At 42.5% G+C, this 24,751-nt stretch overlaps 2 protein-coding genes across 3 annotated transcripts in view; one reads left to right on the forward strand and one right to left on the reverse strand.

Annotated features, from left to right (window-relative positions):
• The first annotated feature begins 1,183 nt into the window (after positions 1 to 1,183).
• Positions 1,184 to 24,573, forward strand: DDX19A (DEAD-box helicase 19A). 2 transcript variants are annotated; one of them, XM_047836459.1, is made up of 12 exons: positions 1,184 to 1,327; positions 6,963 to 7,011; positions 9,587 to 9,637; positions 10,877 to 11,012; positions 13,566 to 13,658; positions 15,249 to 15,351; positions 15,963 to 16,077; positions 20,442 to 20,619; positions 21,251 to 21,488; positions 22,040 to 22,202; positions 22,689 to 22,880; positions 23,267 to 24,573. In XM_047836459.1, the coding sequence occupies exons 1-12, from the start codon at positions 1,271 to 1,273 to the stop codon at positions 23,326 to 23,328; spliced, it is 1,437 nt and encodes a 478-aa protein (XP_047692415.1). In that variant the 5' UTR covers positions 1,184 to 1,270; the 3' UTR covers positions 23,329 to 24,573. The 2 variants fall into 2 exon arrangements, with proteins under 2 accessions (XP_047692415.1, XP_047692416.1); XM_047836460.1 differs by lacking the exons at positions 1,184 to 1,327; positions 6,963 to 7,011; positions 9,587 to 9,637 and adding an exon at positions 11,310 to 11,370 and having other exon boundaries at positions 10,890 to 11,012; positions 23,267 to 24,570.
• ST3GAL2 (ST3 beta-galactoside alpha-2,3-sialyltransferase 2) overlaps positions 11,979 to 24,751 on the reverse strand; it is a 72,278-nt gene continuing 59,505 nt past the window's right edge. Inside the window, exon 8 of the transcript XR_007147470.1 lies at positions 11,979 to 12,614. The gene's annotated coding sequence lies outside the window, so the exon portion shown is untranslated. The remainder of the gene's footprint in view (positions 12,615 to 24,751) is intronic.

Genomic DNA, 24,751 nt, shown 5'->3' on the forward strand with positions numbered 1-24,751 from the left:
TTTCCTCTCTTGCAAGTGTTCAAGTCATTCACATATTTTGACATAAATGTTGCTATTAGAAATGTGTCCTTAACACATGTTGAACTAAAATCTCTATTAGTCTATTCATCTACACATTAAAAAATATTTATTGAGAGGCTATTATGTGCCGTAAACTTTTCTAGGCTCACAAATTGTGACTAAGAGATAAAATCTTTGCTCTTGTTTGAAGAGTTCATATTCTGCGAGCGGCCAGGAGACAAACAGCGAAATGGAAGCAAAGAAGATGATTTTTGGTGGTATGCAGATGCTCAGAGAATTAGTGATAAAATATTGGAAATAATCTATATCCCCACGGTGAAAGATGTAGGGGAGTCAGGTAATTTATGTGATCGGAGTTTGATGGAGTATTATAATGCCATTAAGTTAATAATTACAACATGAAAAAATACTTAACTATATAATAAAAAGGTCTAATTTATTTTATTTTTTAACGTTTATTTATTTATTTTTGGGACAGAGAGAGAGCATGAACGGGGGAGGGGCAGAGAGAGAGGGATACACAGAATCGGAAACAGGCTCCAGGCTCTGAGCCATCAGCCCAGAGCCCGACGCGGGGCTCGAACTCACGGACCGCGAGATCGTGACCTGAGCTGAAGTCGGACGCTTAACCGACTGCGCCACCCAGGCGCCCCAAAAAGGTCTAATTTAAATTCGTATGTGCTTTGTTTAGGACTATGTAAAATACCCGTACTTTGATGCATACAAAGACTGGAAGGAACCAGAAGAAAAAGAAAACACTGTTGTGTTTATTTTTCGGAGTGGTTGAATTATGGGGGTCCAAGGGCAATTGCTGTCGTTTTGTTTTCTTACACGTTATCGCATTGTTAACATGCAGAAACTGGCATCTACAGCACCTTCACGGGACTTACCTTTGTGTAAAGCTTTAGAATTCACTGAGACACGTGACGGGCTTAAAATAAAACTTGGGTTACTTCAGTGTGAAGTAAGGCAATAAAATGAGGACTAAGAGTTTGACTTCGCAGAGATTAGGGATTTCAAGAAAGCACGAGGCTGCTCCTGGAAAATCCGAAGGAGACGCACGTCGGCGCACGACCGGCGCGGCGCAGAATAGTGACGTCTTGCGCCGGGCGGGAACTGACGTCACTTTTGGCACCGCCGCTTCCGGTCCGCGTGGGGGCGGTTCTTGCGGAGATAGTGGACTCCGGGCAGGTGTTGGCGCGCGGTGCGGTGAATTTTTTCCGAAGTCAGCCTCCCTGCTCACCGCATCATGGCCACCGACTCGTGGGCCCTGGCAGTGGACGAGCAGGAAGCGGCTGTCAAGTCGGTCAGTGGCTTCAGCTCTCGCGGGGCGAACGTAGCAGGGGCCCAAGCCGACCCTGATTCGAGCCCCGGGAGCTGCCCGGGTTGGGAAGGGTTGTGGCCCACACCTCCCTAGACTTTGCGGCGGTTAATCCCGTGGCCCTGATTTGCGCCTAGGGCGATAGAGACCAGTGTCAAGCTTGTTCTATTCATCTGGGCCAGTTAAAGACTTTTTTGTCCTGTAGCAAATTTGTTCCCGCTCTGTATGTTTTCTTTCCTTGTATCGCACTTCCTCACTGGGGATTGTAGACACAGGAAAATTTAGATGCTGATTCTCTCTTTGATCTGTTTTCCGGATGAATCGGTGCTAAACCCTTTTTTGTTTGTTTGTTTGTTTTTGGATTTTTCTTAACGTGGCTGGCATTTGGTAGCTTTTTGCAGGATAACAGATTCAGGTTTAGATTTCGTGTTTCAGTCTACTGCAAATGTTGGCGGGAGGGACTACAAATTGTTTCGTTGATGTTTAAAAGGTATATTTAGTTTCATATCCTGGTTCTTTTATAAATGAAGATCTATTCAATTGTAAGGTAATTAGTGTAAACTGGATTTCTGTTCTTATATGTAACCGTAGGTTTGTTTAGTGATACTTCACTATTGATTTTAATAGTTTTGTCTGGTCGTCTGGAAGTCTTATGTAACTTTTTAATGCTTAAGTTAACATTTCTTCTGCAGTCATCCTTGATTGCCTTGGGAAGATTGTGAGTTTGTCAGCAAATATTGTGGTCTAAATCCAGTGGAATACAGGATGAATCTTTACAGTCTAGTTGGGAAGGTGAGAATGTGGGAAATGCTGTGAAAATGGTAAGAATAATGTGGTAAGTGATGTCTGAAAAGAGAGAGGACGTTTATGAATAGGGAATAAGAAATTGCTTGTGGAGAAGTTTCAAATGGATAATAGAGAATGAGTCATGTAAGGTAGAGGTGAATAACATTTCAGGAGAAAATGCACAAAAGTGCTGAACTTGTCTAAAGAGCAAGAATCAGAACTCATTTTTGCTGCAGCTTAAGTGTATGGGTTGTAATAGAAGCTGTACAGAAAATATAGAGTGTACTTTGCAACCTCAACTGAGAACTTCAAGAGGAGAGACTTTTCTTAGTCGGTTTGGGGATTTTTCAGGATACTGACAAGATTAGATCTGAGAGCTGGCAAGATTTATTGAACACATAGAATGTTAGTGATGTCTACAGGAAAGGCAGTCAGTGTGGAAGTTACTGTAATAGTCCAGAGAAGGGCATATGTTGTTGGGTGGTGGAAGTGACGATGAAGAGATGGATTTAAGAGATAATTGTGGCGATATAATGTGCGGGATTTAGGAAAAAGGCAAAGGTTGTTGTTTGCAGGCGGCATCCCAGAGGTGGTATTAGTAAAATGCTAATAACAGGACTAGAGAAGAGGGAAGATGGGCAGATTTGATTTGGAGGTCTCTGAATTTTAGACAAGGAGGACATCTTGGTAAGTACCTGTGTTGTGAGTTCCCAGGAATTGTCTAGGTTCAGTGATTTCCTGGGAGAACTCATAGGACTCAGCACATAACTGTACTCTCAGCTCTGATTTATTACACCTCTCCTGGTGGATTTACACACAGCTTAATTAAAGTCCTATACCAGCTAATTGTAACAACACATGTGAAGTATTGTCAGGGAAGCTCATTAGAGACTCAGTTCTTAGGGTTCTTATTGGAGAGTTGTCACAAAGTCACCCTCTGCTTAGCATGTACCAAAATTCCAGACTTACAGAAGGAAAGCAGATGTTTAACGTAAATCACATGTTTTTACAATTTAGGTATAGCAAACCCCTCAGCAGTTCTGGGAATGGTGGGAACCCTTTTGAAGTCCAAGTTCCCAGGGGCCAACCAGGGGCCAACCTTGCGAGCTGGTTTTTCTAAGGATAGGAAACTGTTAACTGTGTTAACTGTTTTCTGCAGAGCGTGTATCTCACATTTGGAATTGTGGCATTGGACTTCAGAAGAAGAATCAGGGCAAGCAATGAAATTATAGGGGCACCTGGGTGGCTCTGTGGGTTGTGTGTCGGACTTTTGATTTTGGCTCAGGTCGTAGTCTCATGGTTCATGAGACTGAGTCCCATGTCACGCTCTGTGCTGACAGTGTGGAGCCTGCTTGGGATTCTCTCCCTCTTTCTCTCTGCCCCTCCTGGCTCGCACTGTCCCTCTCCCTCTCAAAATAAGTAAACATTAAAAAATAAAATAAAGTGTTAACAATAAATAAAACTGGCTATTATCCACAAAGAAATCAGAGTATTACAAAGGATGAGGTTCTGGCACCGTAGCATTTAAAATCCACTGCTTCACACAAGATCTTTTCTAAAAGATAGTTACTGAGAATTGTTTTCAAATTTTTTTTTAATGTTTATTATTTTGAGAGAGAGTGTGAGCAGTGTGTGGGGAGGGGTGCGCAGAGAGAGAGGAAGAGAGAATCCCAAGCAGGCTCCACACTTGGCACAGACCTGAGCCAAAATTGAGAGTCGGACGTTTAACCACCTGAGCCACCCAGGCACCCCTCAAATTTTTTTTAAACCTATGACTCTAATCTAGCTGTGATATTATGAATATTGTACATATAGACCTAAACATACTTGGCATCTGGTTTTAACCACTCTACTTCTCAGAAGGCTGATGTAAATAAATGTGTGAAAATATTGCTTCCTGATAGCTGGGGAAGACCCTCCTCCACCCCCCCCCTTTTTTTTTAATTTCCATGTAGTCTTGTGTATCTTAGTTTAATAACTAATTCATAGTATTAGGTTATCATATGGCTGTGCTCTCAAGTGTACAGGTAGTAAATGGAAATGACAGAGACGAGGACAGAGAAAACACAAAGACAAAGATCTTATATTTACACACAGGACTTTTGTTTGGTTTACGCTTATGTGAGCAAAGGTGTGTCTTCAGAGTCTTCCTTGCATACAAAATTGGTTTTGGAGGGGAAAGAGGGGTATGTCAGGGAGTTTAGTTTGGATGCAATTTTAGCAGCCCTAATAAAAGATTCTGAGAGTTTGAATTAGTAGAAAGGACCTGATGCCAGTTCATATGTTACTGTCATCTCTTCCAACACAAATGGCTTCCTTTGCTGCCTCTTTTGGTTGTATGACCAGTTTAATATCTTTCTTTCTCTTCCCCTGATCAGCCAAAACCAAAAAACCAAAGGCAACCCTAAGAATCTTTTGGAGACATAATTTGACCCTTTTGCAATTAGAATTGTCATAGAGGTAGATCTTGAAGCCTTTCTGAAGTGTCTTTGAGTGCCAGAGAGTTCACCCTTCCACAGATCAGGGACTCTGGGATTGATGGAAGGTTGGCCACCCTTCAGGAGCTACTCTTTTTTTTTTTTTTTTTTTTTTTTAACACTTTTTTATCTATTTTTGAGAGCCAGAGTGCCAGTGGGGGAAGGGCAGAGAGAGGGGGAGACACAGAATCTGAAGCAGGCTCCAGGCTCCAAGCTGTCAGAATCCCACGCAGGGCCTGAACCTATGAACTGCGAGATCATGACCTGAGCTGAAGTCAGATGCTTAATCAACTGAGCCACCCAGGTGCCCCCAGGAACTACTGTTAATTTGGATAGGGAAGGGATGCTTCTATCATAACTGAAAGCCTGTGTCCAGGGTCAGGGACGCTGCCTTCTGTTGGATGCATGATTAATAATTGGAAGGTTCCTTGGTGAAGATGAATTCAGAATGAAGGAGAATGGGAGTCATTTGGCCTGCCTCTTTCCCATGATGGAGTTACCTCTCAAGACAGGAATACTAGTCTGCAGGTAGTTTTACCCTTGAATGCAGCTGCATAAATCCTGACAAATTCATAGATCTGACTATCTCCTAAGCATGTCATCTTTTGTTACCACATCTCTTTGTCAAATTATAGTACATTAGATTTGGTTATTGTTTTCTTTCTCATCAGTCAGGCTTTGAGACCACTCTAATCAACTTGGTTGGATTGGGGACTCTGGACTGTTTTATTTGTGTTTTTCAGCCCATCCCAAGAGTAGTCTTCTTCTGTGAATCCCTGTGTATTCAGCCTAAAAATGAGGTTAATCAGTGGATAAGTTCTAGTATGAAATACCTTCTGTTGGGTACCAACATTCCTCTTAGCCTTCAGGGAAAGGGTGTCCACCTCCAGTAGTATGTTTTTCTCTGGACGACCTGGTTTCTAAAGAGATCAGATAAATATTCCTACAGTGTGAGGGTGGACTTCCAAAGACCATGAGCAGGGTCAGTTGAGGGGAGGGAGAATGGTGGAAGAAATGGTTCTCAATGCCCTCAGGAAACACTGGTGGTCATTATAAGGATAATGAATGATTGCATCAGTTCAGGGATCTTGTTGGGGATAGGGCTTGGGGTCTAGGGCTTGATTTGGGGTACTCCTTAGAACCTGACAACACACCTTTATAATACCACTTCTGTGTCACACCCTTACTCTTACCAACACTTTGAACATGGGAAAATAATTCCCATGAGATTGGAGACTTCATTATGAATGTATAAATTACTGTTCTGCTTGCACTTTAATCTGCAACTTATAAGCAAGTTTGCATTGACCAGGACTAGTGGCCAAAATCAATAAAAAACCTGTGTTCAAGTTTCTGATAAATTAAAAAAAAATTTTTTTTAACGTTTATTCACTTTTTGAGAGACAGAGACAGAGTATGAGCAGGACAGAGGCAGAGAGAGAGGGAGACGCAGAATCTGAAGCAGGCTCCAGGCTCTGAGCTGTCAGCACAGAGCCCGACAACGTGGTGTTTGAACTCACAAACCATGAGATCATGACCTGAGCCTAAGTCGGATGCTTAACCGACTGAGCCACCCAGGCGCCTCCTGAAATATTTTAAATCAGGAACATGAGTTTGTTCTTTGATCATAATAAATAACTTTTTTTTACCTAACTTGTAGTGGAGGTGGTTGATAAGACAAGAAAGAAGGCTGTAATTTATTTGCTTAGTGTTGCATGAATACAGTGTGGGTTTCGTGACTAACAACAAAGTTGAAATACTTAGATGATACTTTTTTTTTTTTTAAGTTTACATATTTTTGAAAGAGAGAGGACAGAGCTCAGGGGAGGACACAGAGAGAGGGAAAGATAGAATCCCAAGCAGGCCCCATACTGTCAGCGCGGACCCCAGTGTGGGGCTTGAACTCACCTGTGGGATTATGATCTCAGCCGAAATCGAAATTGAGAGGCAGACACTTAACCAACTGAGCCCCCCAGGCGCCCCTGGATAGTGTTGTTCTTCAGTGTATCTGCAAGGGAACTGTGTGTTTGCCATTGATAGGCTATCAAAGGCATTTAATGAAGGTTAGATGTTCTAGAAAGAGCATAAGTTGGAAGAAAATTAGAGGTTTGAGACTGTTGTCAAACTTTTCCCCCCAACTACTATGTTTAGTCCACCCCACTCTCCTTTTTGAGGTTCTTGAAGTTGCCCAAAATGATGTCTCCACCCAAGCTTTTAGGACTCCTGCTTGAGCAGGATAACTCCCTGAGTAAAGGTGCTGAACTAGTTCTGCTGGACTTTCACTAGGGAACTTCTCTTGGCTAAGGGACTTCCTTTGGGTCCTCTGCTTAACTCTGTTTCCTTTTATTCCCATTCAGATGAGTAATTTGCAAATCAAGGAAGAAAAAGTCAAACCAGATACCAATGGTGAGTCACTTGTAACTATTAGCTCTTCTGCTTTGCAGTAGTAGCTGCAGTGTGAAAAGGAGTTTTCATATAGCATAGTATTTGGCGAATGACAGTACGGTATTTGAGAGCCAGTAAATTCAGTTTCGTTACTGAAGAGGATACATTAGTTTTCCAGAGTTTATCTAGTCTCTAACTCCTGCCACTGTTCGCTTGATGTGTTTCTTTAAACTTTGTATTTAATTTCTGAAAAGTTAATCTGGGTTCAAAACTCAAAGTATTAAACAGGTGAAAGGCTTCCTTTCTGTTCTGGACTGTCATTTACCCAGTTCTCACTCTCTGTCTTTATTAGTTTGGTAGGCTGACATGCCAGGTATCACAAACTGAGTGGTTTAAACAACCGAAGTTTACTGTCTCCTAGTTCTTGAGGCCAGAAGTCTGAGACCAAGGTGTCAGCCTTCCTTCTGAAGGCTTTAGATCTTACATTCAAGTCTTTAACCCATTTTGAGTTAATTTTTGTGTATGGTTAAGATAGCAGTCCAGTTGTGTTCTTTTACACATGGCTGTCCCGTTTTCCCAATACCATTTATTAAAGAGACTGTCCTTTCTCTGTTGTATATTCTTGGGTCCTTTGTCATAAATTAATTGACCAAATATGTGTGGGTTTATTTCTGAGCTCTCTGTTCTGTTCCATCGATTTATGTGTCTGTTGTTAATGCAAGTACCATACTGTTTTAATTATACAGTTTTGTAATCTAGTTTGAAGTCGGGGAGCATGATGCCTCCAGCTTTGTTTTTCTTTCTCAAGATTGCTTTGGCTGTTCGGGGTCTTTTGTGGTTCTGTACAAATTTTAAAATTGTTCTATTTCTGTGAAGAATGCTGTTGGGATTTTCACAGGGAGTGCATTGATTCGTGTTTTTGGTAATAATAGACATTTTAACAGTACTCTTCCAATCCATGAGCAAGGAAAACCTTCCTATTTGTTTGTGTTTTCAGTTTCTTTCAATAATGTCTTATGATGTTCAGTATACATGTCTTCTACCTCCTTGGTAAATTTATTCCTAGGTATTTAATTCTTTTTAATGCAGTTGTAAATAGGATTATTTTCTTAATTTCTCTTTCAGATAGTTCATTATTAGTGTATAGAAACACACCAGATTTTGTGCATTGGTTTTGTATTCTGCAACTTGACTAAATTCATTTATTAGTGCCAACAGTTTTTTGATGGCATCTTTGGGTTTTTTATATATATCATGTCTTCTGCAAATATTGACAGTTTTCTTCCTTTGAATTTGGATGCCTTTTATTTATTTTTCTTATCCATCTACATTTAATATAATTGTTGACATGGTAGGTTTACTTAAGCAGTTTTACTATTTGATTTGTTTGTCTCATAGTTTCTCTTCCTTTCTTTTGCTGCCTTCTTTTAGGGTAATTGAATAGCTTAGAATTCCACTTTAATTGATCTATTGGCATTTTAGCTATACTGTTTGCATTATTTTATTAGTGTTTTAAAGTTTTCTTCATTTAAATCTTGCGTATTTATTTAATTTTATTAATTTTATTTCTTGGTGAAGTATTTCATCGTTTTAGTTGCTGTTATAAATGGGAACTTTTCAATTATATGTCTGTATTTATGAAAACTACTGATTTCTATTTATTTTGTACCTAGTTTTTTTGTTTTTCGCTAAGATATGTTGTTTTGTAAGGGTTTTTTTTTTGTATTTTGTTTTGAGAGAGAGAACACGAGTGAGGGAGAGGGACAGAGAGAGAGGAAGAGGAGGAGAGAGGGAGAGGGAGGGAGGGAGGGGGAGAGAGAGAGAGAGAGAGACAGAGAGACAGAGAGAGAGTGAGAGAGAATGAGAGAGAATGAGAATCCCAAGCAGGCTCCATGCTGAGCAGGGCTCAATTCCGCAACCCTGGGATCATGACCCGAGCCAAAATCAAGAGTTGGATGCTTAACAGACTGAGCCACCCAGGCGCCCCTATAATCGTTTTTAAGTTGATACTTAATCCTGCAGGTTTACAATCCTGTAATCCACCAAAAGTGAACATTTTACCTCTTGCTTTTATTTATTTTTTTATTTAAAAATTTTGTAACACTTATTTATTTATGAGAGACAGAGAGAGACAGAGCATGAGCAGGGGAGGGGCAGAGAGAGAGGGAGACACCGAATCCGAGCTGTCAGCACAGACCCTGATGCGGGGCTCAAACTCACAAACCGCGAGTTCATGACCTGAGCTGAAGTCGGACGCTCAACCGACTGAGCCACCCAGGCGCCCCTCTTGCTTTTAATTTTTAATACCTGTTTTCTTTCTTATGTATGATTGTGTTTGCTAATATAATAGTATATTTTAAAATAGGATAAGCAAATCAGAGGTGACATATTCTGATCCACTGTGAAGTCAGCCAACATTCCTAGAAAGTTGAAATTTTCTTGTGTGCTTTCTAGGAATAAAAACCCATTAAACATAAAGAAATGCCAAATATTTACATTTTGATCACCTAACTAAGATTTAGTTTTTATGTTGTCACACCTTTTGGGTGGGTTTGAAATTTGCCTTTCTTACTATGATAACTGTTTTCTTTTGTAGGTGTTATTAAAACCAGTGCCGCTGCAGAGAAAACAGATGAAGAAGAGAAAGGTAATTTCTCTTTAAAACTTTGTAGCAAGAAATAGAATATGACCCAAGATTTGCCCTCCTGGAGCCAGAGGCACTGGATCAAGGAGATGAGGAGGAATTACAGAGGAGATTGAGAAGAAGCAGTCAGTGAGGTAGAAGGAGAATGAAAGAGAGTGGTATCCTTTTTTTTTTTTTTTAATTTATTTTGAGAGAGAGAGAGCAAGTGAGGGAGGGGCAGAGAGAGAGAGAGAATCCCAAGCAGGCTCCGCACTGTCAGCGCAGAGCCTGATGCGGAGCTCAATCTCGTGGACCATGAGATCATGACTTGAGCTGAAGCCAGGAATCGGACCCTTAACCGGCTGAGCCACCCAGGTGCCCTCAAGAGGGTGGTATCCAGAAACCAGAAGAAGGAAGTATTTCAGAAGTAGGTAGTTAAATATAAGTAATAAGTTGATTAAGAAGATATAAATATTGGGGCCACCTGGGTGGCTCAGTTGGTTAAGGGTCCAACTTCTGCTCAGATCATGATCTTGTGATTTGTAAGTTAGAGCCCAGCGCCGGGCTCTGTGCTAACAGCCTGGAGCCTGCTTCAGATTCTGTGTCTCCCTCTCTCTTTTCCCCTCCCCCAGTCCCTTTCTCACTCTTGCTCTCAAAAATGAATAAACATTAAAAAAAAAAAAAGTTACAACGTGTTCACATGCTGGTGGGAATGTTCCAGTGGAGCAGGAAACTGATCACGCAAAACAGAGTCAGCGTCAGGAGAAATATCCTTGTGGGCAAGAGGGGCTGGGACCTGTCATACCAGTGGAGGGGTTAGCCTTAGGAGCACAGGCTGTTCATCCCAGGTTACCAAAGGGAATGTAGAGAACATGGGCACACATGCAGGTAGATGTATAGGAATGTCATGGCAGAATGGGGAAGTGTTTCTGATCACTGGTACTTTTCTGTGAAGGAAGACGAGAGGTCATTAGGTGAGTGAGGATGTGAGGGATTAGAAGTTTGAAAAGAGAGGAGGAGGTAGAAGTGGAGGTCTGAGAAGAGTGAATGAGTGGAGAATAGAAGCATGAAGACGAATAGGGCAGCTTAGCCCTTTTGGGTTTCCCAGTCACTGTTCTAAAGGGAGACCGGTGGGAGTGACTGTAACAGTTCTCCAGCCAAGCCTGGCCGCCTGGGTGCCGGTGCAGAGATGGGGAGAGAGATTTCACGAGGGTGAGTTTGCCAAACGAGCGTGAAGACAATCTGCTGGTTTCTTCCGGACAGAGGACAGAGCTGCCCAGTCTTTACTCAACAAGCTGATCAGAAGCAACCTTGTCGATAACACGAACCAAGTGGAAGTCCTGCAGCGGGACCCAAGTTCCCCGCTCTACTCTGTGAAGTCCTTTGAGGAGCTTCGGCTGTGAGTATTTGTTCTTTGAACAGCTGCTCCTTGTCAGGCCCTCCTTTGTAAAACTTAGCATTTCCAAGATCTTTGGGGAATTTTACTTTTTACTTTTATTTTTAAGAATCTTAATGTATTTGCTTCTTTGATAATTCACATGACTCAAAAGTCAGAAAGTATGAAACAGTTTACAGTGACGGTTTCCCTCCCACCCTTGTCTCTTGGCTACCCAGTTCTCCTCCTCTTGGGAGGGATTTTTAAATGCCACAGATTTATTCATCATAGCTGAAAGTCTTTTTTCTTTTATGCTCTTAGAACTTTCAATAAAATATTGGCTGACAGGTGATTTCTGGATGTCAGGAACATTTCTTATTAGGTAAGCCCTTTTGTTAGACTATAGGGTTTACGGTTAAGAACAGTTTATCTGCTTTTATATAATCGATCAAAAGAGCCTTTGCAGGATTTCCAGTACCTACAGTGGAAAGCAGTCTTCAGTATTCCAGAATGCAAAACCAAAACCAATCCAGAACCCAGAATTAAGCTGTAAGGGAGCATATTCATGTCATTGTGCTAAGAATGACTTCCAATATCGCTTTATTTTAAAAGCAGAATTATGGAAGTCATACCAATTTTTTTGTTTACTTAAATATATTAGTAAAGAAATGTTTATGAATCATTGGTTTATGTACCTGGTACTGTGCTGGGTGTTATGAGTAACACAAGTCATAACCACCGTTCTTGCTGCCTGCCAGGACCTGAATCATAGACAGAAAGCAGCTGGTGAATAACAAAGTGGTGGAATTACCTTTATCAGCAAAATCTTTAATATGCCCACCGTGGGCCAATAGGGGCCACATTCCTGCCAACTGTTACCACTGCTTTAGAATAAGAGACACTTAAAATATAAGAGCTAACTTAAACCAAATCAAGTCATTAATGAAGTAACAGTTAAGAACAAGTTTTTTAAAGCGTTGTTTTTTAATGTTTTCAGGAAATTATTCTTTTCTTTCTGTATTTCTCCCATTGGGGGCTTCATTCAGCAATTCTGCCATCTCTGCTTCTATTCGTAAACTATATCAGGACGGCTAGATGTGCTCTTTTGTTTCCTGAAGTGACAGTTTTGCTTCCCCAAGTATAGATGGTTTTTAAACCCCCTTTCATTTAAAGGACTTGTGCTCTCAGTCTGACCAGTGAAGAATTGTCCTTTCTGAAAAATCAAGCTCTCTCTGGTTTAGTAGTTGTTGGCTAGAAGAAACAAAAAATAAAACCTAAGTTGCCTAATATATTTGTTTTGTACTTAAAAATTTTGAATTATTCTGCAAAATAAAAGGAAAATAATGAACCGCTGGAAGCTCTTGGATCATTTGGATCTTCATTCAGTTGTGACTTTGTTTCCGTAGCAACCAAATCACAATCTGTTGAGCTTCATAGCCTTTTCTTCTAAACAGAAGACACCAAAGATTATGCTTTCACATGTCTTTGTGTCTGAGAACCAACATATGCCAGACGAATGTGCCTTTTAGAGAGCCTGTTAACTCCAGGGAAGGCTCAGAGAACAGAAGGCTTGACTTGGTTTGGCTCTTCTTTACAAATAGTGTGGTGGGATTTTTGTCGAACACCCTGTCGGTGGTAGAGGTAACAGAGAGGTTATTGTAAATGCAATGAAAAAGCAACTTTAATTTGTATTTGTTGTGTAGCTACTTATATAAGCTGGTGCTTTCCTATGCTTGATTTTGACTAAACATAATAACCAAATATGAGCATTCGTGAAGTTCAGTACAGGTGATTGAACACTCCTCTTTACCAGAAACTGGCTAAATCAATTCTCTTACCTCTTTTTTTTTTTTTTTTTTTTTTTTTTTTTTTTTCTGAAATTTATTGACAAATTGGTTTCCATACAACACCCAGTGCTCATCCCAAAAGGTGCCCTCCTCAATACCCATCACCCACCCTCTCCTCCCTCCCACCCCCCATAAACCCTCAGTTTGTTCTCAGTTTTTAACAGTCTCTTATGCTTTGGCTCTCTAATTCTCTTACCTCTTGATTGTCCTGAGTGTTTGTATAGCTGGCTTTGGAAGGACCATGGAATACAAAATGACTGTGGTTCATTTTAACATCTGCACCAAGAAATTAAACGTGAATCTTGTTTTCTAAAGGGACTTCTATATCTTAGTGATACAGTTAAGCAGTGTTTATTTTTAGGTACGCCTTTTATAATTCATTTTATGCAAATTGTACAATTTATACAAATTAATAAATTCCACTCTTGCAGTATCCAGGGAACATTTGCCATCCAAGACCAATCATATTTGTGGGGGTCTGCTGAAAGCATGAATTTCTCCAAGAAAGAAAACTTGTCTGTATTCTATGAATTGTCTAATAGTTGTAGATTAAGACTGAGGAGAGAAGGATGATGGTTTGGTTTCATTTTAGATAATATTTTTTAAGGCCTAGGAAGATATGTCTGACAGAGATAGGAAGCGTTACTCTTTGCTAGATATAGGGAAAGAGATTTAGGCCTTTAAAACAATTTGAACTAGGAAACGATCCTTTCTCTCCCTGGCCTCCTAGGAAACCACAGCTTCTCCAGGGAGTCTATGCCATGGGCTTCAATCGACCCTCCAAGATACAAGAGAATGCATTACCCATGATGCTTGCTGAGCCGTGAGTATGCAGATCCCAGTGCACCTCTTCAGAATTTGGTTTAACGTCCTATACCAATAACTTACTGTTCTTGAGAACAAGATGGGACATTTGGGACAGCATGTTTTCCTCAGGGAAACAGCTTGAGCAAGTACAGAGAGTCAGATGGAATTTGGTACAGCTTCTGCCTTTCCCACTTAGCAGTAAAAACTAATGGGGGCACCTGGCTAGCTCAGTTGGTGGTGTGGGTTCAAACCCGCATTGGTTTGTAGGGGTTACTTAAAAAATAAATAAAAATCTTTAAAATAAATGAAAAACAGATAAAGCTAATGTCATTCTGTGCATTTTTTAAAACAGGGTTTTTTAAAAATAGGAAATTTTGGGGGCACCTGGATGGCTCAGCTGGTTAAGCATCTGACTTCAGCTCAGGTCATGATCTCGCAGTTCATGAGTTCAAGCCTTGTGTTGGGCTCTGTGCTGACAGTTCAGAGCCTGGAGCCTGTTTCAGATTCTGTATCTCCCTCTTTCTCTGCCCCTCCCCCACTTGTGCTCTGTCTCTGTCTCTCAAAAGTGAATAAATGTTAAAAAAAAAATTTTTTTTTAGTATGAAATTTTTGGAACTTGCAAAAAAAGGTGTCAAGAACATCTGTAACCCTATCTTGTCAAGAAATCTAGTTGACAGTGGAAGCCCCCATGCACCCCTCTGCATTCACATCCCCTTCCCCAACCCAAGTAATGTCATCCTGAAACAGGTCATCATTCTCTTACATTTCTTTATACTTTTACTACATATCTACACATTCCTAAGAATCTAAGAGTTGTTTACATATTTTAAACTGTAGATAATTGGTATCCTACTTTATGGAGCAACATTTCCCATTCAATTCTATTATTTTTCTTGCTTAATGACAAAAAATTCCACCTATTTCCATGACTGAGTTACAGGAAGTAAAATGTGAAAGTTCCCTCTAAAGCATCTGCCTGACTTGGTGTCTTGGATTTTCATAAAGAAGGGAAAAGGGGAGGGGCGCCTGGGTGGCCCAGTTGGTTAAGCCTACAACTACAGCTCAGGTCATGATCCCACAGTTCGTGGGTTCAAGCCCTGCACTGGCCTCTGTGCTGACATCCTGGAGTGTGCTTCGAATCTTCAGATTCTATGTCTCCTTCTCTCTCTGACTCTCCCCTGCTTATGCTCACACTTTCTCAAAAATAAACATTATTAGAAAAAAAAAAAAGAAAAGGAAACACACGGGGAGCCGAGTGCTGGAGACACATTACAGCTTGGCAGAAAATGTCTTCAGGGATTTTCCTTGGCACAGATTTTACTCTGCAGTGTTAATTTCCATGCGGCCCCTGGGGTACAAAACTAGGGCACCCTGGCTGTGCTGGAGTCTAGAGTGAGGATTCTTGGTATAAACCCATCTAAAAGAATCATTTTTTCCCTTAATATTTAAGCAGTTTTTAAACATCATATAAAAAATTTATCATTGTCCTCAATGCAGAAAACTTGGATTAAAGGAAGAATATTCTGTATTCCTACCATCCAGAAAGAACATTCTGGTACTTTATTGTGTTTAACCAATATTATTTTCCTTTCTGTTCCTGATCCAGGCCACAGAACCTGATTGCTCAGTCTCAGTCAGGTACTGGTAAAACAGCCGCCTTCGTCCTGGCCATGCTCAGCCGAGTGGAACCAGCAGAGAGATACCCCCAGGTGAGGGTTGGGGGATCCTGAGGGCCCTGGCTTGCCTGCCCTGGGAAAGACAGTGCTATCTGGTGGGCGGTTAGTGAGGGCACCCCTTAAGGGATCTGAACGTTTCCTGGGCCTCACACTGTGGATCTGGCAGAGCAGGTTCATGTACTAGGCCTCTAGGTAGAGTTCATTCAGAAACAGCAGCTTTAAACAGTGGCTTCTGAAGGCATTCACCCAGCCAGGGCTCCCTGCTGAAGGCTTGGGTCTATAGCTGAAAAGTGGGCCTGGTTGGAGAGGATGTGGTTCCCTGCCTTTTTAGCTGGTAGTAAGATCAGGGGTGACTGGGTGGCTCAGTCAGTTAACTATCAACTCTTGATTTTGGTTCGGGTCGTGATCTCACAGTTCATGAGATCGAGGCCCGAGCTGGGCTCTGTGCTGACAGCATGGAGTCAGCTTGGGATTCTCTCTCTGCGCCTCTCTCTCTCTCTCTCTCTCTCTCTCTCTCTCTCTCTCTCATAGATAAAACATTTTTTAAAAAGTGATAATAATATAAGCATATTTGTTGCATTAGCACCTGTTGTCTTTTACTAAAAGACTCTCTTAAACTCAACCTTTATGATTTCCTTGTTCAGTGTTTGTGCCTCTCCCCAACATATGAGTTGGCACTTCAAACGGGAAAAGTGATTGAGCAGATGGGCAAATTTCATCCGGAACTAAAGCTTGCTTATGCTGTTCGAGGCAATAAATGTGAGTATAAAGGGGTGAAACCTAAGCAGTGAGCAGGATAGGGTAGTTGGGTGTTTGAATTTTGAAGATGTGATGATGACATTAAACTTTCTGGTTCAATTGACCTTAGGGCCCACTGCATTGCTTTCAGCAAATCTGTTTTAAACTTGTTATTTAACAGTCCTTTCTACTCTTAAAAGATTTAGAGTTGTTAAAAAAAATCTTTGTATGGATCATGGAATTCTTAAAGTCTGTCGTTCTTCCCTAAGATAACAGGGTTTTGAATTCAGCATTCAGAGTTCTGGAAGCTGCTTATTAACAAGGGATTAGTAGGTCTAGGATGGCAGGTTGGGGTCATATCCCTTTGTTTCAAAACAAGCCCAGCTTTAGTAAGAGTAAACTAGGAGCAGATAAGACCACATAACTTGGTCTTATCGAAACCAGAAATCCTTCCACCAATTATTTCTCCCATGTGTTCTATGGTATGTAGTGTAGAGAGTATGGACTAAAATGGTGAGGAGGGGCAGGTAGAACATGGTCGTTAGGAAGTTATCAGAGTAGGGAGCGCCTAGTTAGCTCGCTTGGTTCAGTGTCCGACTCTTGGTATCACTCAGGGTCTTGATCTCAGGGTCATGAGTTCAAGCCCCACATTAGGCTCCACGCTGGGCATGACGCCTACTTAAAAAGGAAGTTAACAGAGTATATAAAACTGTAATTCAGTAAGAAAAAAGTAGGCAGTCTAATAGGAAAATGGACAGAAGAGGCCCAGTTGAACAGACACTGCACAAAAGAAGGGAATTCAGACAGCCAGTAAATATGAGATGATAAGCCTCGTTTGTCATCAGGGAAATGTAAACCTAAAACCACTCTGTGTTTCCCAGATGGGCAAAAATGAAGTCTGACAATGCCAAGTGTTGATGCAGACGAACAAGAACTGGCATGCCCGGGGCACCTGGGTGGCTCAGTTGGTTGAGCGTCCAGCTATTGATTTCAGCTCAGGTCATGATCTCACGGCTTGTGGGATTGAGCCCTGTGCTGGGCTCCGCACTAACAGTGAGGAGCCTGCTTGGGATTCTCTCTCTCTCCCCGCCTCCTCCACTTGAGAGCTCACTAATGCTCTTTCCCTCTCTCTCTCAAAATAAATTTAAAAAACCACAAAAACCAAACTAGAATGCCCATACACTTCTGGTGGGGAGTTTACATTGGTACAGTTACTTTCTGGAAGCAGTTTGGCATTACTTAGAAAAACTAAAAACAGGGGCACCTGGGTGGCTCAGTCAGTTGAGCATCCGACTTCGGCTCATGATCTTGCCGTTTGTGAGTTCAAGCCCCTGTGCTGACAGCTCAGAGCCTGGAGCCTGCTTCAGATTCTGTGTCTCCCTCTCTCTCTGCCCCTTCCCCACTCATACTCTGTCTTTCTCTGTCTCTCAAAAATGAATAAACGTTTAAAAAAAACTTTTTTTTAAAAGAAAAACTAAAGACAGACATTCCTTTGACCCAGCAGTTTGTAAGTGCCTGGAACAGTGGTTCTCAAACTTGTTGGTTTCTTATACTCTTAAACATTACTGAGGATCCCAAAGCATTTTTGTTTATACAGGTTTTATCTTTCGATATTTGCCATAGTAGAAGCTAAAATTGAGAAATTTCTTTTTTTTTTTTTTTTTGAGAAATTTCTGAAAATACTTTATTTTTTAATTTTTTTTTTTTTTTTTTTAATGTTTATTTATTTTTGGGACAGAGAGACAGAGCATGAACGGGGGAGGGGCAGAGAGAGAGGGAGACACAGAATCGGAAAGAGGCTCCAGGCTCTGAGCCATCAGCCCAGAGCCCGACGTGGGGCTCGAACTCACAGACCGTGAGATCGTGACCTGGCTGAAGTCGGACGCTCAACCGACTGCGCCACCCAGGCGCCCCTGAAAATACTTACTTTAGAAGAATATGAAGAAAGTCTGGCCTTTCAGATAATTTTAGATACTCTTTTTTGGATGTGACACCAAAACTTAACAAGTGGTAATTACTTAAGAGTTAGTTCCAATGTGGAATCTGAAATCATACTACTGAATTTTTCATACTGTTACATTAAAATACCTTGGTTATTTGGGGGCACTTGGGTGGCTCAGTTGGTTAAGCGTCTGATTTTGACTCAGGTCATGATCTCGCAGTTCATGGGTTCGAGCCCTGCATCGGGCTCTGTGCTGACAGCTCAGAGCCTGGAGTCTGCTTCAGATTCTGTGTCTGCCTCTCTCTCTGACTACCCCACTTGAACTCTGTCTCTCTTTCTCAAAAATAAATAAACGTTAGAAAAATTGAAAAAAAATACCTGGGTAACACTGATCTTCCAAATGTTGAGACATTTTGTTATATAGACTTTAAATTACCTGCACTAATATTACCACCAAATTCATCAGAGGAATTTATACACATCAAGAAACTCAAACTTAGTGGCGCATACAAGTGTTCCAAAACTCTAATAATCATTTTCTCTTGAAAGCTTAAATGTTACTGTGGCAGCAGATACAGTGGATTGTTTTCATTGAAGAGACAGACTCTGTTCATCTTCAAGAAAGTGTATATCAAATTCCCAACTTCATTTTTTCTGGTTTGTCAGTTAACAGAGAGAAATGGCTAGTTCAGCTCACCACATAATCACAAAAGAGCTTTTCCTGGAGAAAACCATCATGCTTCAACATGCAGCAAAACTACTTTATCCAGAAATTATTAGGTTGATTATTTTTGTGTGTTTATTTGATGCTTCAAACTGGTGGGTACGTTGAAGTAAAGCATACCACAATATTGTGACAATGTACATCTTCTTTAGAGTGCTTTGTAAATAACCTGGGACTTCATTGTGTGTGAAGGATTAATATATTAATTATATTTAATGTATTATTTTTTAAAGGTTCAATTTTGACTCTCAAGCAATGGACATTGAGAACTACAATGTGTTTCAGTTAATTCAAAATTCTTCCAATGTATAATTAGATAATTGATAAATTTTCTTTTTTAAGTTTATTTATTTTGACAGAGAGAGAGAGAGATTGTGCTGGGAGGGCGGGGAGTAGCAGAGGGAGAGACTCCCAAGCAAGCTCTGTACTGTCAGTACAGAACCGTACATGGGCTCAATCTCATGAATCATGAGATTATGACCTGAGCCGAAATAAAGAGTTGGACGCTTAACTGACTGAGCCACTCAGGCTCACCAATTGATGCATCTCTAATGAAAGTCCTTTTTCAAGTTGTAAATTTTGTTTTTGTTTTTACTTATTTTTTTTTTTTTAAAGTAGGCTTCACACCCATTGCGGAGCCCAGTATGGGTCTTGAACTCACGACCCCGAGATCAAGACCTGAGCTGAGATCAAGAGTCAGATGCTTAACTGACTAAGCCACCCAGGCACCCCTAAATTTTGCTTTTAAAATAGTTAACACATTCACATGTGTTAAAATGAAAGGATATGTGGTTGAAACTTTGTCTCAATCCCCCCCAACCACCTAGTTCTCCTTCCTAAATTTAGGGACTCAGTACTAACTAGTTTCTCATGTGGCACACCAGAGATGTGGCTGCAGGTACACAGTGTGTATGTAAGTGTATGTGTATAAATATGTACTCACACACATGTACATTTATTACATGTATTCTTTTTTGCCTCGTGTTATACAAACTGCTCTGTAAATTTTTTTCACATTTAATAATGTATTTTGGAGATTGTTCCCTATCAGTTCCTAAGCAGTTTTATACTTGGATTGGCAACATCCATTGGGTGTATCATATTTTGCTTAATTAGTTACTTTTTGAGGTGTATATATCCTTGCATATATGTTATTTCACATGTTAATACACATACAGGATTAATTCCTAATAGTGGAAATACTGGTCACAGGCTCTGCATTAGCAATTTTGATAGATGGTTGTACTGGTTTCAACTTCCACCAGCTATAATTTGAAAGTAATGTGTTTTCTGAGTCAGAGAATTTGTACTTAGGGACACTATCTACATGTCAGAATGTCTCATGAAACAAAACTCATTGGGCCAGGATCCTGGTAGTCACAACTACCAATTTAAGAGAAAATCTGTGATCATGAGTGAATGCATGATATGAAATGTTGAGGGGAATGAGGGGGACAACGCTGAATCAGGAGGAAGTAGGAATGAAAAATGACACTGAGGGGTCACTGCATGGGATTTAATCCTGAGCACAATGCAGTTAGATAGGTGCCACTGTGCCTGCTTTACAGTAGAAGAACCCAAGACTTTTGGATAACAATCCTGTGTGTTTTGACATCTGGAATTAACTAGTTTTACAAACTCTGAAAGGATGGGCAAGGCTTTGATTTCCAAAGCTGGTTTTGCCATGGAAATACCCACGGAAAACATCTTGTCTCACAGTGGAAAGAGGTCAGAAGATCAGTGAACACATTGTCATTGGCACCCCTGGGACTGTTCTGGACTGGTGCGCCAAGCTCAAGTTCATTGACCCTAAGAAGATCAAGGTGTTTGTTCTGGATGAGGCTGACGTGATGATAGCTACTCAGGGCCACCAAGACCAGAGCATCCGCATCCAGAGGTAGGAACTCTTTTTTTTTTTTTTTTTTTTAATTTTTTTTTTTCAACGTTTATTTATTTTTGGGACAGAGAGAGACAGAGCACGAACGGGGGAGGGGCAGAGAGAGAGGGAGACACAGAATCGGAAACAGGCTCCAGGCTCTGAGCCATCAGCCCAGAGCCCGACGCGGGGCTCGAACTCCCGGACCGCGAGATCGTGACCTGGCTGAAGTCGGACGCTTAACCGACTGCGCCACCCAGGCGCCCCCAGAGGTAGGAACTCTTGAGCCAAGAGGAACGTCTGTCTTCTGACTTGCAAGTAAAGATCTTCTTGTTCACTGTGTTTCCTCCTGCTGTATTTAACTCCTCTTCTTTCTCCATCTAGGTTATTTGCTTTTAGGACCTCCAGGAGCATTTTTTGGATGGGCCATTTGCTCGCCAGCACTGATCACGGGCTGAGGAAGGAGACTTAGGGAATCTAACACCAGCCCCCTCCCTGCCCCATGGCTGCTCTTGCCTCCTCCCTGCTGTTCTCCTCCCCGCTTTTGCCTCTTTCCCCGGCGTGTAGAGCATCCAAGCCTGGGGTGGCCGTCTTCTGTTCCTTCCAGGGAAAGACTCAGGGTCATGCCACATACCTGGGTCTTCCCTTGCAGGATGCTGCCCAGGAACTGCCAGATGCTGCTTTTCTCTGCCACCTTTGAAGACTCTGTATGGAAATTTGCCCAGAAAGTGGTCCCAGACCCAAACATTATCAAACTGAAGCGTGAGGAGGAGACGTTGGACACCATCAAGCAGTATTACGTCCTGTGCAATAACAGAGATGAGAAGTTCCAGGCCTTGTGTAACCTCTACGGGGCCATCACCATTGCTCAGGCCATGATCTTCTGCCACGTGAGTAGCAGTGGCAGCAGCAGGCCTGCCGGGGGAGGAGCTCCACTGGAGGGTGTGCCTGGCCCTCCCTTCAGCCAGCTCCACCCCAGTGCTGAGGAGGACTGGGTGTCCTCTGTGTGGCCAGAAAGGAAATGATGAAGCACCTCCACCTGCCCCAGGGCATATTCTCCTCAGACTATAATGAGTTATGAGGGAAAGACTGTGAAGAATTGAACTTTTCTTTGGTCCCACCTCTTAGACATACCTTGGGAAAAACTCCAGATAACATCCAACGAAATGATTATATAACATTAAGAATATAGACTATTTGAGAATGAAGATATTGGCTCCTACCACACTCTTCCTAGCTGAACACTAAGATGATTTAAGTAATTCATCCAAAAAAAATTCACATGGCTAAAATTGTCTTTGTAAAATCGGTAAGCCTACCCTGGTGGCTGAACTCAGCAGGCTTTCACGTATTTTAATGGAAACAAGCCACTTTTTTGCAGGTTTGTTTTTGTTTTTATTTTTCCAGGTATCTCCATTTAAAACCATTCTTTTCACTCCAGACCCGCAAAACGGCTAGTTGGCTGGCAGCAGAGCTCTCCAAAGAAGGCCACCAGGTGGCTCTGCTGAGCGGCGAGATGATGGTGGAGCAGAGGGCTGCGGTGATCGAGCGCTTCCGAGAGGGCAAAGAGAAGGTGCTGGTGACCACCAACGTGTGTGCCCGCGGTGAGCAGAGAATGTGCCTGTTCGCCTGGCTCCGGATGGCGAGAGCAGGGCTCCCGTACGGGACGCTCAGATGGTTCGGGGGAGTCCAGCTGGGGTTGGTGCTGACTTTGTTTTCTGGGAGAGGCTGGATTCCCCCAGCAGATGAGAACTTTCACAGAAGCCAGGAGTCCTGATGTGGTGGAAGGAAACAGGCAGTGACTGGTTTAGAGTGAATGGTGCCTGCCCTCCTGGGGGCCCCTAGTGAAGTTTCGGCCGCATCTCCAGATTCTTGTATCTAGCAGAGGCTCTTCTAGCGATGTCATAATTTTGTTAGCACCTGCCAGAGTTCTGTTTTTCCCTCTGGATTCTGCTGCGTGCCCCCGGTCCCCGAATCCCAGAGCTGGCCTGCCCCAGACTCTTCCTCCACCTGATGCTGGCGTGTGGCAGCCTCGCCTGGTGGGTGGTGGTTTTTGTTTCCCGTCCTGACTCCACCCCTCTTTCGTGCAGGTATTGATGTTGAACAGGTATCTGTCGTCATCAACTTTGACCTTCCCGTGGACAAGGATGGGAACCCGGACAACGAGACCTACCTGCACCGGATCGGGCGCACGGGCCGCTTTGGCAAGAGGGGCCTGGCAGTGAACATGGTCGACAGCAAGCACAGCATGAACATCCTGAACAGAATCCAGGAGCATTTTAGTGAGTGCCTGGGAGTGTCCCCTGCCAGGGCCCTTTCCTTAGAGGGGCAGGTTCTCCTGGGGCCTCCTCGAGAGGCCTTTGTGCTTGTCACATTCCCCTCCTTTCCTACAATATGGAAGTTCTCGAAGAGCACACCTGGTGAGTTCGGGTCAGGAACTCGAACAACAGTGCCCCCTTGGCCAGGCTTGAAGGGCCTAGGGCTCTGTCCCGTGCTCAGGCACCAGGAGCCCGTGGGGTTTCATGAAAGTTTGCTGTGGCCAGAGGCTTGGCATGGGGGCAGAAACCTGTCTGCCTCCTCCCTCCCTGCTGTGCTGTCCCTTCCCTAGGTGTGTGTGTTCATGATAGCCCCGTGTTGATGTCTCTGTGAATTCTCTTTTTTTCCCCAGATAAGAAAATAGAAAGATTGGACACAGATGATTTGGATGAGATTGAGAAAATAGCCAACTGAGAAGCTCCGTCAGTCACCAGTGCCCACCCCTGGTGCTCCCCCTGCACGGGAGACTGGTGCTTTCACGGCACAGGCCTCGACAGTCGCCACAAAGAAGAGGAGGCAGAGGAGAGAGAAACTACCTACCTCATTTTAAATTACGTTTGGACTAGACAAAAATTGTGCAAATGATTGGGGAAGGTAGAAGGAAAATTTTACATTTTGGAAAATTTAGTCCTCCCCCCACCTCTGCCCTTTTATGCTATGGTTTTCCCCATCTTTATAATAATCTGGTTGCTGTTGGTAATGGCTGAGCCTAGGGTCCCCTGCTTGTTTTGTTGTGGGGTGTTAGGACCCATTTCCAGTCTCTGAAGAAATGGTCGATGTAGGTGCAGGAGAGGCTCAGCAGCACAGGCATGGGAGCCCCACTGCATGGATGGAGTGTGGGGAGCAGCAGCGGGGAGACCTGGGAGCGCTCTCCCTTCTCTGTCCCTGACCGGAGACCTGCCACCAATGTCTCCCGCCCTTGAGGCCATCTTCCTTCTCCTAAATCCAGAGATGTTCTGGCTGACCCCTTTTACCCCTGTTTTCAGTACCAGAGGATGTCCCTGCTTCTCTCTGGGTGAGCACATTGTAAACCTCCGATTTGGAGAGAGACATGGAAATCAGCGAATCTTCAGAGGACTTGGTCTGGCAAGGGTAGACGAATCCTGTGAGAATCTGGGACTTCCCTTTCCTGTGGTTGCTGTGTCTGCTCAGGCACTGGGAGTCAGTCATGGCAGCCAGGGGAGACCAGGTGTGTTTCTGACACGCACCTGGCCAAGTGAGTTGATTCTTATCGGTGGGTGTCACACCGTGCCTGGAGATGAGCAGGAGAATTTGGAAAGGAAGTTATGACCAAGTTAAAACTCTGCTCTTTCTTTATCCATAATATTGGACCTATTGGTTACTTTAATTCATACATCACCTATATGAATAAGGACAGAGAAATTCGAGTTATACCCATCATTATGTTAAGAAATTTTAAAGTAATTATGAAAGGCTTTACTAATCATGATTTGTTTTTATTTGTATTTTTCTGCTTATTAGACTAATATATGCTCATTAAAAAAGGTGTGTGTGTGTGTGTGTGTGTGTACACACATATATAAAGTACAAGTGCTCTCTGTCTCCACCTCTCTGGGACAACCATTGCTAGCATTTTGGTGAACATTTGATATATTTCCTTCTGTTTGCATATCCACTTAAAAAAATTTTTTTTTTTTTTTTAACATTTATTTATTTTTGAGAGAGCGTGAGCAGGAGAGGGGCAAAGAGAAAGGAAGACACAGAATCCAAAGCAGGCTCCAGGCTCTGAACTGTCAGCAGAGATCCCATTGCAGGGCTTGAACCCACGAACCGTGAGATCATGACCTAGGCCAAAGTCGGACACTTAACTGACTGA

The sequence above is a fragment of the Prionailurus viverrinus genome, chromosome E2 (genome assembly GCF_022837055.1).
Source record: "Prionailurus viverrinus isolate Anna chromosome E2, UM_Priviv_1.0, whole genome shotgun sequence".
Classification (NCBI taxonomy): Eukaryota; Metazoa; Chordata; class Mammalia; order Carnivora; family Felidae; genus Prionailurus; species Prionailurus viverrinus.